Here is a 13,456-nt window from a genome sequence, read left to right as displayed (position 1 = left end):
AAGTCGCTGAGCATATTATACATAAGCGCCTAAATGGCTTTCTGCTGGATAAAGGTATTATTTCGGATAAGCAATATGGCTTCCAGAAAAATAAATCAACCGAAATGGCATTATTAAGAATCGGAGATACAATTATAAATAATATTGAAGAAAGAAAGCTTACCATTGGTATACTTTTAGATTTTCGCAAGGCCTTTGATTCTATCAAACATAAAATATTACTAGATAAGCTCCAAGTATATGGCGTTCGAGGCACAGCGTTAGAACTTATGAATAGTTACCTTGAATCTCGATTGCAATATACTTCATTGCAAGGTTACACTTCGGAAAAAAACTTAATTAAATATGGGGTACCACAAGGTTCGATTTTAGGGCCATTACTGTTTATTGTGTATATAAATGATATAGTAAATGTTCCATTAACAGATGAAATAATAATGTACGCGGATGACACTACTGTTTTCTTTTCTGGTGTTGACCTTCAGGAACTAGAAGTTGCCGCAAATTCTTGGTTAGAACTTCACAAATGGCTACATTTAAACCAGCTCAGTCTAAATGCGAAAAAAACTCAGTTTATGGTGTTTTATGCAAGGAATAAAGAAATAAGTTACGATGTTAAACTTTACTACTGTGGATCGCAACTAAAACATGTGTCAAGTCATTCTTTTCTAGGAGTTATATTTCATAAAAACTTAAGCTGGACAGAGCACATAAATAAGGTACGCACTAAAGTTGCACGGTCAGTTGGTTTGCTACAACGAATCCGGTACTATGTGCCTGTCAGGCTTGTCAGACAACTGTACTTTTCGGTGGTACATTCCCATCTTAGCTATGGCTTATTAGTATGGGGAAACGGCAATAAAACCGATATAGAAAAACTAGCGGTATTACAACGGCGAGCTGTTCGTTTGCTTAATTCTTCTAATCAATACACAGGAACTTCTAAACTAATGATGCGCTACAATATCCTTAATATTAGAAACTCTTACCAAGCAAAGATCTGCATTCGGTTGTTTAAAGATATCTCCAGCAATTTTGAGACATTTTCAAACCGGTACCTCAGTAGAATACTACACAGGGTACAGCTTACGCCACACCTCAATAGTAGCGAAGAAACCCAGGACAAACTATGGCATGCAAACTATCGAATATGAAACCATGCGTTTATGTAATACGTTCCCTAACATTGTTGATGTCGCTAGAGATTGTAGAACTATTCGCCAATTTAAACACTTCATAGTGAACATGTTTCTCTCTTCTGATCTAGATATGCTGTACAAATATTAATGCAAACAGTGAATTCTTCAGTGTTAAAGGTGCTTGGTTGTTGCATTAGTGATGTAATAATTAAATTCTTTAAATGTTACTTTTATGTTAGTCATGTATTAACTCGTTTGTATGTTATTTTACAAGGAAATGGTGTTCTGCAGAGTGCTTCAAAGATTGTTTTGTATGTAGTTATGAAATGTCTGTTTTACAAACTGCTTTTGTAACTTGCAAATTCCGCTATCTCTGCTGCCCCAGCGAGGTAAGGCCTAGTCAGGAGATTTAAGCCCTCCTTTTGCCTTACCTCGCGGGCAAACCTTGTACCTGTTTTGCCCGAATAAAAAATTTTAAAAAAATAAAAAAAATAAAATATGGGTCATACTTGGCATCCTAGACGATGTTTGTGAGCCAGCATAACATTTGCTGGTGTTCTTCCAAGGACGCCTCATGACATGTTTAGTGCCAAGGAACATGGGTTATCAGGCACATAGTGCTCTACTGACTCCACCGTATTACAGTATAGACCACTTATAACGTAACCGCTTATAGTGCAGGACCGGATATAGTGTGGTCTTTTCAGACTCCCGTTAATTTTCCCATAGCACTCACTCCATGTATACACGTATCGCTGTCACAAAAGAGCGCGTAATCCAAGTGCGCGCCGAGTGTCACGCAAGCCAGCGAAAGAACACGCCGGCCCCGCGGCAACTTCAACAGAGGGGGAGAGCGCATACGCCTCAAGCAACAACGCTAACAACGGCACCGAAACGTCTGGAAGAGCCTCGACGAAGCGACGTTAACCGGAGAGAGAGAGCACACGCGCGCGCCGAGACACCTTCTCACCCGGCGAGTCGACAGACATTACTACCGCGTGAGCATACACCAACAGGATGAGTCATCACCCTCCGACGGCGGCGGCCGAAGGAACGAGAAAAGCCTCGAAGGTTCCCAAGCTTTGGCCATGCTACGAGATCACGACACCGATAAGAATGTTCGAGAACGCCTGTGGAAGCTATGTAACCGCCGTGCGAGAATCGTTTAGTGGAATTCAGGGAGTTCGAGAGTTCAGTCCGCACCGGTTAAGTGATGTAACGTGAAGACCGAGCGTCTGCGGAAGAAGGAGATTCCCCGGCATGCTAGTCAACGAGTTCATCGAGCGTCTGCATTTCCGAAGAAGTTCTTTCTTCGAGATTTGCCCCGAGTTACGCCGAGATCGTCCGACTTCAAGACCAACACTGGTGAATACGATTGGACACTTAGTGTTCCTTTTTTATTTTGTGCTTTACGTGTTGGACTATTAGTGTTTGTCGTTAACTATTTTCTTGTGTTTGTTAATACCCATCTGATTTGCAGTGTGTTGTGTCTAGCCTAAGTGTGCAAGTGTGTGTGTAACTGCCTTGTGTGAAGAATATATTTTGTTGTGTCTTGACAACTCTGGGCTCCGACTCGGTCTTTGGACAGCAACCGGCGTTCACTGGCGCACCAGAGGGCCCACTCTTCGTAATTGTCCTTGCTTTCGTGGGATTATTTTCGGAAGCTGATAAGTCGGCTTTGGAATTTGGTCCGGCGTCTGCGCCTCGTTCACGGGGTCTGTGACAATCGCTTATAGTGCAGTTGCAGGAAACTAAATACCGGTTACAGTGCGGCTGCCTAGGAGTACGGAAGTCAGCGGAGAGGGCGAACTCTCCCCTCAAACGGGCGCCCCAAGGAGTGCTCGAGGAAGAAAGAGAGACGAAGTGGAGAAGGGCACATGATGCGAACGAACAGCCAGTGAGGCTGAAACCAGAATCTTGAGTGCGAGTCGCGAGATATCACGGCGCGCACAGCGAGCGAGGGCCACGAAACTGCCAACGCTGGCCAATGCTCGCTTCACGATAACGGCAGTAAACGAAACTTCAGGGAGCGCGCGGCGCGGCGCCGGCACGGCACGGCGAAGGGCGCACGCGGAGACCGTGGAATGTGAGGGAGGAGGGCGGCAGGGAAGCGGTTTTCACCTCGGCAACTCCGCCGCTTCAGTGTCTCCCCTCGCCCTCCCTCACTTTCGACTGTCACCGTGAGCACCCGCCGCCAGCTCCCCAAAGTTTTGTTTTCTGCCGTTATCGAGAAGCGGCGTTTGCCGGCATGGGCAGTTTCGTTGGCCGGCCTGGGACAGCACCGCTGCTTCCCTCTGCGCTGTAGCCGCAGCGTGCAAGGTCAACACGTGACTAGAATGTAGAGGAAGCATGAAGGAGAAAGAAGGGTTCACTGCCATTTTTTTATGCGTGGCTACGGTAGTGTGGCTGAGACGTCGGCACGTAGAGGCATCTTCCGGTGCAACGCAGCATCGGCAACCTTGCCATTTGAGAGAGGATGAAATTTTCGCCGCATTTTTTTTCAATTTTTTTTCAATTTTTTTTTCTTTTGTTTTGTTCGCGCGTGACATTGAGGGGTCTCTCCTAAGCTTTTACTCTATGGCGGTGCCGGAGCAATGCCGGTCGGAGGCACCGCCGCGTGAATTATTTTGAATTAACGAGATTCGACTGTAAATTGAATGCAAACGTTCTAGCCGCATTCCTCGACTGTCGCATACGCGTGGCGGCTCGGTGCAAATATTTTGCATATGTGCGGGTCTTGAAAATTGTTGCTTTGGTTATAGTGCGGTACCGCTTATAGTGCGGATATTCGAGACTCCGGCGACTTACGTTATAAGCGGTCTACACTGTATCAGGCAGCAGTGGCAATCTTCAAAGAATGACAGGCCCTTGACCTAGATGTATATGCACAATTAGTACCGGCTTAAATTGGGTGAGATGACTGCCGTGCAACGCGAGTCGCACAACATTATGCCACAAATCTTTCCTTGAATACGGTTAGTTGCGAGTCACACATGTAATTCTGCAGTTGATGTGCAATGACGTGACTGGAAAATGCTACCTTCAAAGGACAGGCTATTTCACTAAAGTCATGGTTGATAATGCACGGTGCCCAAACTGTGGCTAGACTGAAAAAGCCCTTCATGCAGCAGCCCTCCATGCAGCATGTCGCCCGATGGCAAAATGCTTCCGGAACATAAGATCACTGTTGCATATTTAAATGTCAGTTGTTACTATCCTTTTGACGCCCATGTCTCCCTCTTGGACAAATTTTTTGCTGCTGGAGAGCCAATATTGTGCTCCCACCAGTGTAGGGCAGTTGCTCAGAACAGACATATGCATTTAGAATGACCATGTTTGGCCCAGATGTGAAGAGTCGTGATGGTACATTTTGAAATGCAGCTTGTAGCTCTAGGTGAACTAGTTCTGTGCCACTGATCATGCTGGTATTAATCTGTCAGGTGTAGTGCTGTACTATCGACCAAAGAAGTTTACGGACCACGGGATCTCAGACAACGCTAAATATCCAAGCAGCCTTTAAAAGTAGCCAGTAAAACCGTACATAACAATGTTGTTCACATATATGAGTAGAAGCTGGAAATGGGAATACCAGGCTACGTTTTGAGGCTGCGGAGGTATTCAGCTTTTCGTCAGATCCCTTGGTCCATTAACTTTTTTGGTCGATAGTACATGTCTCAGCAAATTTTCTTGACCATGGTCGGTGACTCAAGCATAATTTCTATAATATGGCTGACATGCAAATTTGGCAAACATTAGTGGGGCTTCTAAATAATAATTGACTTGATAATGACTCAAAGTAGTTAATTAAATTTAATTCTGGGGTTTACAAGCTAAAACCACGTTATGTTTATTAGGCACACCGTAGTAGGGGACTACAGATTAATTTCGACCACCTGGGGTTCTTTAATGTGCACCCGATGCGCGCTTCATGGGCATTTTGCATTTCACCCCATCGAAATGCGGCCGCTGCAGCCGGGATTTGATCCCGCGCCCTCGGACATTGCAGCGACTCAAAGTGGTATTTTACAGCATGGGTGCGATTTCATGACATTTTTGTGAGTAAGAAGCAAATTTGTCTTTACGTAGAATTCACTGACTCAATTGTTCTCACAATTGCTACGAAATTCAACAAGCACAGTATAATTAAAGGCTGCTTTCAATTCTTGTTGGCCCAGGACTAAATGTAGCAAATGGTTACATAAACAATCCAAAAATGTTTTTAGCTGCCATAAAGAATAGCAATTTTGTGACAGTTATTATACAGGGTGTTCCAGCTAACTTTATCGAAGGTAACATAGCAAATGTTCAGGTGTGCTATGGGAGGACACTTAAAGCATGTTGTTGGTCACTCTATGGAACAAGTCAAAAGGTTTTTGTATTATATTTTAGTTGCATAATTCGTCTAAATTAATCAACTTCGCAAATCTTACATTTATAGACAACTTCTAATGAGGAAATTGAAGAGCGTGCTTGGAAATATCCGATTCAGCAGAGTTTAGATTCATGTTTATTAAGCAATAATTTTTTCTATGTCAAAGAAAGTCCGCAATATATGAAAATACCCACATAACAATGTGTTTTCATGTTGTGGTAGTGGTGCTCTCAAACATGTTATGGATGAATGAGCAGCACATGTAGCCTAGCATGCTGCCACTGAATAAGTGAGAGGGTAGTGACACAGCTCTTGGCCTCGAAATTCATGCCAGCGATTGGTGGCAGTTGCACTGCTGAAAGCAACAGACACAGCCGTTTATGATTGTGCATGCAAAGCAAAAAACCTGAAATCGTCACTGCGCTATCACTTTCTCTGTGGCAGCACACTTGCTATGAATAACAGCGCTAAAAGGCGCTGTTCATATGTGTCATAATTGTGAGCACAGATTGTGGTGCACAAATGCATAGTCAAGCGAGAATTTTCATATTCACAGGCTTTTTTTAAGATATGAAAAGAATGATTGCGAATTTAATTACTGCTGAAATGGACATGTTCTGGAAAGCTCTACAATTTTTTTTCATTGGAAGATTTTCATAAATTTACGACTTGTGGAGTTGATTGATTATTATTGATTCATTATAAAAATGTAGAATGCAAAAATAGTGATTTGCTCCATAGAGTGGTCAAGATTTTTTCAGTGATGGCCTAACTACAGCACACACAAATAGTTTTAAACCTTGGCTAATGTTAATTGAGACACCCTGTAGAGTACACGCAACTTATGGTTCCATTAGATTCCCGTATGGTTTTCTGTATAGCGTTCCTGTATAGCAGGAATGCTATACAGGAACGCTAGCAAATGCTGATACCTTTTCCACTCACACGACCCCCAGAAAGGGGCTCAAATAATGATGCCTGAACATAACAATATTGTTTTACTTTTTGCCAGTTACCGTTTTTCACAGATTATCATTTATCAAGTTATTGTTCAACGCAAGACACACCCTACCGTGTCAGAACTTTCTTTAATGTTGTTGCCAATTTTATAGTGAAAGCATCTTGTATGATCAGATTCTCTGCGTAATGTGAATACTGTTGTACATTCTTGAATGTAAGTGAGCACGAGCGATTACTCTAGAATGTCTAGCGGACAAACTTGACCCACGAGTTGAGATTCAACAAGTGATGACTGTGCTCATCACTTTTTTGATATTAGTATTGCTTGTCTTTCTGGCCACAAGTTTCCCAATAATGATGATTCGGATTCTGAAGTGAGAGTTTTAGCAGCGTTTGCTTCTTCCCTATGACTACAATGTGACATCTCAATATACAGCAATTACCTCACACAAAAAAAGTTAATGTACATGTGACAACATGCAGACAAAGCAAGCGAGCGAGACTGCTTATATCCCCCAGCGAAATTATAACTCAATGAGCGAAGAAATGACCCCAACAACTTTGTAACTTGCCTCCAGTTACGCCACAGCACATTCAAAACTACAGCCCATCACACCTATAGGCCTCCCTTAAGCAGGGAATACTTTTCACTTAATCCTTCAATCCTCCTCTCTCTGTTACAAACATGCACAAACACAGATGTACATGCTTCGCATCCCACTTCCTGACCCAGTCCCGAGTAGCACTACAGCACCGGCCAGGCCACGCTGTACTAGAAAGCTTTCTTCTTTTTCAAAGGGCCAATTGATACAAGATGTGTACTGAAACAATATGGATATAGAAGGATGTAAAGCAAGAGATGACAAGTGCTTTTTGTTACCGTGAACATGCAGCTGTGTATTTAAAATCAGTGGATTTATTAAAAAGCAGTTGCAGTAACGATAGGTTAACATGCGCAGCACAATGGTTATGCTATATGCATGAGTAGTTCAAATACTACTTCAAAAGATAAAAAAAACTAAAAAAAATTGTTGGCCAACATATAAGAAAGGGCAAGAAATGACTATTTTCATGAGTGTCCACCACTCAGTTCCCAGAAATAACATTTAATGACACATTTTCAGTAACTTTTTGTTCTTTGACACAGATTTTGTGCGAAATGAGGATTTGCCATGGGAATGTAAAATGCAGGAGAAAAAAAAGTTACACAGGTTCTAACATCCACCTAACCTTCCCACTTGAGGCAGAACTAGCCAAGAGCCTTTAGAAGTACCTTTTAAAAAATACAAATTGTACAGAACCCAGCTGCTGTCAGACAATACTGAACCACTTACTCTGCAGTTAGTCATATCACAGTGTACGCATAGAATACATTTATAAAAAAAAAGCACAAACATTGTGCTAAAAAGAAAAAAAACTTGAAAGCACAGCCTCCTGCTCCCCTAAGGGTAACCATTTAAGGATCAAGGACTTTAGACAAGAACCACAATACACAAGTGCCGAAATGGTTCCAGGGGCATGTGAGGTTATCCAGGACCAAACAAAAGCACATCCTTCTACATTCTGGCTCGAGGAGGTGGTGGAGTCCGCTCTGCAAGGCAATAGAAAAAATTGCTCCTTTATCCACACACACTAAAAAAAAGGTGGCAATCACATCATTAATCACACAAATTGCTTAAATTGAACTGAGACCACCTACTACAAATGGCTACTACACTGTGTCTAAGCTACAATGAATTAAAATAGGCATTAAAAAAAAAGCAGTAAGTGATGAAACACTGTTCCTCACCTCTATTTTGGAGCTACAGGTACACAGGTGTGAAAGAAGGGAAAAAAAATTGAGGAAAGGGAGCAGGAAGTATAACCATACCACCACATCAGGTTAACTATTACAACCATGAACTGTTCTCTGTAAGTTCTGTGTGGTGGTATCCATTCTACTTATAAAAGGGGCATTCATAAAGTCCGTACTATCGGTACCATAAATTTGGAGCACACGTACATGATAGGCATCAAAATGAGCGCACATCTCTAGTTTTCGCGGAATATAAAAGTTGTATTCTATGTACCGCGGAACACTGCTAAGGCATCAAAACAAAATAGGCAGCATCCTTCGGGAGATTTGATTGAAGTACGAGCAGCGATCCGCTTTATACATTCATGCCGAGCTGGTGGCAGTGTATGGCGACAGCCACTGTACACCTCCACCAGCTCGGCATGAATCTCTTTGGATTTGTGTCCCTTGAAATGCAGAAAGCGGATTGCTGCCAGTGCTTCAACCAACTCGCTTGACGAAAGCTGCTTATTTTGTTTTGATGCCCTAGCAGTGTTCCATGGTACATAGAATACAATTTTTATATTTCATTAAAACTACAGAGACATGCGCTCATTTTGATACCTATCGTGTACGCATGCTCCAAATTTACGGTACCAATGGTACAAACTTTATGAGTGCCCCCTGTATATTCCTGTCATGAGTAACTGGCTAATCAGCCCTGAACTACTATTATGTATGCAGTGGAAGCAGCAGAATTTTGCAGTTTACACACAGTGTTCCAAAGCAGCTAGTTGCAGTCCATACCATGGAACAAGGTAACTTCCCAAGAGGAATCATCCCATCCGAACCAGATTGGAAGAGCAATGATGTATAGTCATACCTAGCAAGAAGGATATGTGCAATTTCTCATAGCATGCAGCAGATGTGAAGGAGATGCCAGTAGGCTTATGTGACGCAGTGCTACCAGTGGTCTGTGGGCATGGAGTGAGATAGGTGCATCACTGAATGTCATGTGCTCACCCAGATAGTCATGCAAATGTGGTTATGCTATGCAGCAAGTTAATATGCTCCATGACCACAGAACTTTGGGACTATGAAGCAGTAAAGTTTGAAAGGCTGTTAACCCTTTCTGGTCTAATTATTCCTCTAGGCAGCATAATGTTTTGCTGGAAATATCCGACAGAGACAAACAAACAAGAACACTATTTTTTGGTAATGCGAGTGTCAGCAATAATAATTACGTAATTTGTCAAATTTGTGCCAGATAAATATAGCTTGCCCTGAAATTTCCGAAATGTCCATGCATTGCATCATGCTGACATTAGGCCTCTGCACCCTATTTTTGGGTGCAGAGGCCTAATGCATATTAACCTGCCTTGGGTGGCAAAAAAAAAGTCTTCAAAAAATCTGTGGCCACATTTCACACCATTATGATTGTGAATTAAGATGTCTGAAGGACTACATGTACTTGCATCCTTAGAAACTGCTGCCACACCGCGGCAACAATGCCTCCTACAGAAGAATGCATTTTGAACAAAGGTTTTAGGAACAACTATTCCTAATGCAGCTGGAGGAATATAGGTGCCCACCACTCCATAAACTTTGTCCTCTAAAACCATACTAATCACAGTTACCCAGCACTACTCTGCCCTAAGAAATATTTGCTAGTTTTGAACATCACATTATCAAATAGAATAGGAATTGAATACGAAGTATGATGCGAGTCATATCCTGAATTTCAAATACTTGCACACCGCTAGCGCAGACTAATTCTCAAGTGTGCAGAAATGAGTACCTTCAAGTGTTGAAATGAAACTAAACTGTGCAATGAGAAATGCACACACTTAGAGAAACGATGACTGCCCTAAATGGGATGGGCTTTCAGCGTATTGGTATATTGTCAGTATCCCACATGAAAGACTATGAGTCGTGTGTTTATACAGAAGTAAAATGCATAAAAATATGATGAGCCCCGTGTTTCTGCCAAAATTTGCATGGCATACAACAGTTCTTTTGTAAAGCAACCAAAAGCAATGTGACCAGACACTTTCGTTACTTGTTACTGTGTGTACTTGTGTATGTTGTGTGCATGTGTATAATACATGTAAGAACACATCATTTCATATGTCACCCTCTCTCATCTTGAGTAGCATGCCAGGGATATGGCCTGGCAAACATTTCCAGCATCCAATAGAGAATGTTTCTCTCTCTCAAAAGCAGATTTTAGCAAAGAGTGTGCCAATGCAAGGAGTTGGCTTTTCAACGGCACTTCTCCAATCTACTGGTGTCTGACTGTCCCATAACCGCATACCTGTAGAACCTTTGGCAGATTTTATATTTTAGCAAACACATTAACTAAGAGGCAGTGCTAACACACCTATCGCACGGAATTTAATCTGAAACACCTGCTACCCTCTTATTTGATGCGAGTGTGCTACTGTTAAATACAGTCAACGACCGATTTACCAGATGCCCGGTTTTTCGGACATGCCCGATAATGAATTAGCTTTACATTAGGGGGACACAAGCGCTGGGGCCCTCTAGCGCTTGGGGCCCCCAACGCTTTCGTCCCCCTAATCTAAAACTCTCTAATGTATAAAAACATCTGAAATTTCGGATGCAAAAAACCTTCGCCGTCCGAATTTCCTAGCTTTTCGCTAAGACCGCAGGTCCGAAATGGCATTAATTGAAGCCACCACCACCGCCATATTGTTAATCTCATCACCTCGAATCGGCGCTCTCGCACACAGATCCGCCGACAGCCGCAGCCACCACCGCGGCAACGCTTGACCTACTTGCTTCGACGTTCGCTACCAAGCTTCATGCTGTTCGGTGCCGCATTTTTCATTGAAACAATTCGCCGCTGTTAGCAATGGCACCTAGTCCGCCTTTGTAATCGTCACCAACGGCTTCAAAGCTTAGAAAGCACGGCGCGTTGCACAATGCCGGTTCCTGAAAGTCAGCTTCGCCTCGATACTGAAGTGTTACGTGGTGAAGCATACCACAGTGGGAAGGGGCAATTGTCACGGGTCACGGTATGTATTCCTTAATTATACACTCGTGCACCCACCGTCTCCTACCACAGTACGAGCACCAATACGCCTAATAAGCATACTGGCAGGCCTTCAGAGCTATTTCGGACATGCCTGTGGCGATTTGAGCCATTGAGGACAGTAAAAGGCATGCATTCCATTTTTTCAGACTGCCCGATTATTCTGACGTTTTCGAAGCCCCTAGAGAGTCCGAAAAATCGGACGTTGACTGTACATGGTACACAATGTGCAGTGCCTCTGATGCATGAACAAACTTTTGTTAGGTGGCAATCCTAAGGAGGAACAAGATTGAGCAGCCATACCTTGACTCTAAGTGAAAAGCTCTCGCCAAGTCACTTGTCACTTTTTACTTTAAAGCTCCTAAACAAAGTAGAAATATAATGCGCACCTGATCTTTTAGCAAGAAAAACGAGCAAGGGTTTAATATATCGTACAATGGTGGTTGATTTTCTGACCTAAAGTGAGCTTCACTGCAATACAGCACTGTCAATCTCCACAGCGCAGAAAAGTGATGAGCCGTTGCTCAGCAAGGGCTGCCCATTATCTAACATAAAAAAATTGCCTCTTCACCAGAGAGATCAGCTTTCCCTAGATATTCAACGCAAAGCGAAGGTTGCCCCAGGAAGTGGTCATGTGCAGCAGAGAGCGCCAACCAATCAGACTGTAGCACAGAGGTTGGCTTTCAACAGTTGCCCCTTGCTATCAGATTCTAGCTCGCTAGGCCACTGTTACTCCTCACAAGCTACATCGAAGGCACGGTCGGCATTTGCCCGTTCTCGGATGCATGGAGTAGGATGCAATGTGCAAATATCCAGTGGCGCTTCACGCTGGATCTTCAGCCAGCGCAAAGTTAGTCGCGGCACTTCACTTCATGGAGGTCGGCCTTTATGCAGTGAAGCATATGAACGATGTGAACACGGTTTTGTTTTCGTATCCAATTGTACCATGCTGGCTATTTATGGATGAATTTTCTCAGAAAGAAAGGTATGCATTAGAATCAGACAAATACTTTCCAATTTTTTGTAAGCTACTGTTTTCGCTTCAAGATCTTCTTGGGGTAGGCCGAAAATGGATGTTTTCGATGAGAGATGACAAATGTTCGACATATTCACTGTACCCTGAGCTCCACCAAGAAGCTAAGGGAGTCACCAACTGCAGCCACCACAGGGGTCGGGCATGTGCATAATGATTAGCCAAATTCAAATGATCCAGCAAAGGCCAATTCCAGGGTCAAAATAAAGAATGTATTGGTCCCATAGAAATGTATAAGTGCCAGCTGATCGAATTAACTGAGAAATCTAAAGAACCGGAATTGAACTAATTAAGACCCCTTAAAGGGACACTAAAGGCAAACATTAAGTCAACTAAAGTGATAGATTAGTGCTTGAGAATCTCTAAGGTGTCAATATTATCACAAACAGAGCCTTAGTAATTAAGAAATTAAGGTAAACGCAATACATTAGAGACTCCCCCGAGACATTCAAATACTTGCCCAATGACGAAGGCGCTTCTCATTTAAATTCTGTCGCTAGTCCTCAACCACTCATTATAAAACCATCATTGCATTGCATTGTAAGATGGAAAAAAATGCTAACTGTCCAGTTTCATTTCATTTTCAGAAAAAGAACTAATTGACATTACCCTTGACAACGACGCGAGTGGTCGAAAGATTTTGTTTTCGCTCGACTCTGCACCGCCCGCGCTTTCGCGCTTCAGTAGTTTCGTTATCGTGTAGTGCTGCGCTGGTTTTGCTGGGTCGCACAACTCGCACAAACTGCAAGTACCAGAGAATTTCACTTCCATGTAATATCGCAGGATGCCCAAACGGTCCACGCCACTTGACCAAGAGCAGCTGCAGCGGCGAATCCGCCACTCTGTCATCGACCATTTTCTCCATGGCCGTGCACTTGAGTTTTGTGCAAAAAACCGTACTGCCGTCTGTCAGGTGCCGTTTTACCCACCGATGACAGCAAAGGACGGTGATGGCATATGCGATGTCACCACTCCCCACTTGGGTGGCGGGAGATGTGAATTGTGATAAAGGTATTTGGACCCTTCAGATGCAATTTTCTCGTAAAGTCATATCTTGGCACAAAATAAGCATTGCGAGGTTTCTGGAATGGTATTTAAACAGACCATGTCGACTTAGTATTTG

At 43.0% G+C, this 13,456-nt stretch overlaps 1 protein-coding gene across 3 annotated transcripts in view; it reads right to left on the bottom strand.

Moving 5' to 3' along the window:
- Nucleotides 1-7,365: 7,365 nt before the first annotated feature.
- The window catches only part of LOC119436629 (phosphatidylserine lipase ABHD16A-like), a 90,495-nt gene continuing 84,404 nt past the window's right edge, over nt 7,366-13,456 (bottom strand). For all 3 annotated transcript variants that reach the window (XM_037703551.2, XM_037703549.2, XM_037703550.2), the window contains exon 21: nt 7,366-8,062. In XM_037703551.2, coding sequence (XP_037559479.1) covers nt 8,028-8,062 — 35 coding nt within the window. In that variant the 3' untranslated portion in view covers nt 7,366-8,027. The remainder of the gene's footprint in view (nt 8,063-13,456) is intronic.

The sequence above is a fragment of the Dermacentor silvarum genome, chromosome 1, assembly GCF_013339745.2.
Source record: "Dermacentor silvarum isolate Dsil-2018 chromosome 1, BIME_Dsil_1.4, whole genome shotgun sequence".
In the NCBI taxonomy this organism is placed as follows: domain Eukaryota; kingdom Metazoa; phylum Arthropoda; class Arachnida; order Ixodida; family Ixodidae; genus Dermacentor; species Dermacentor silvarum.
This window is presented reverse-complemented; position numbering and strand designations above follow the sequence as displayed.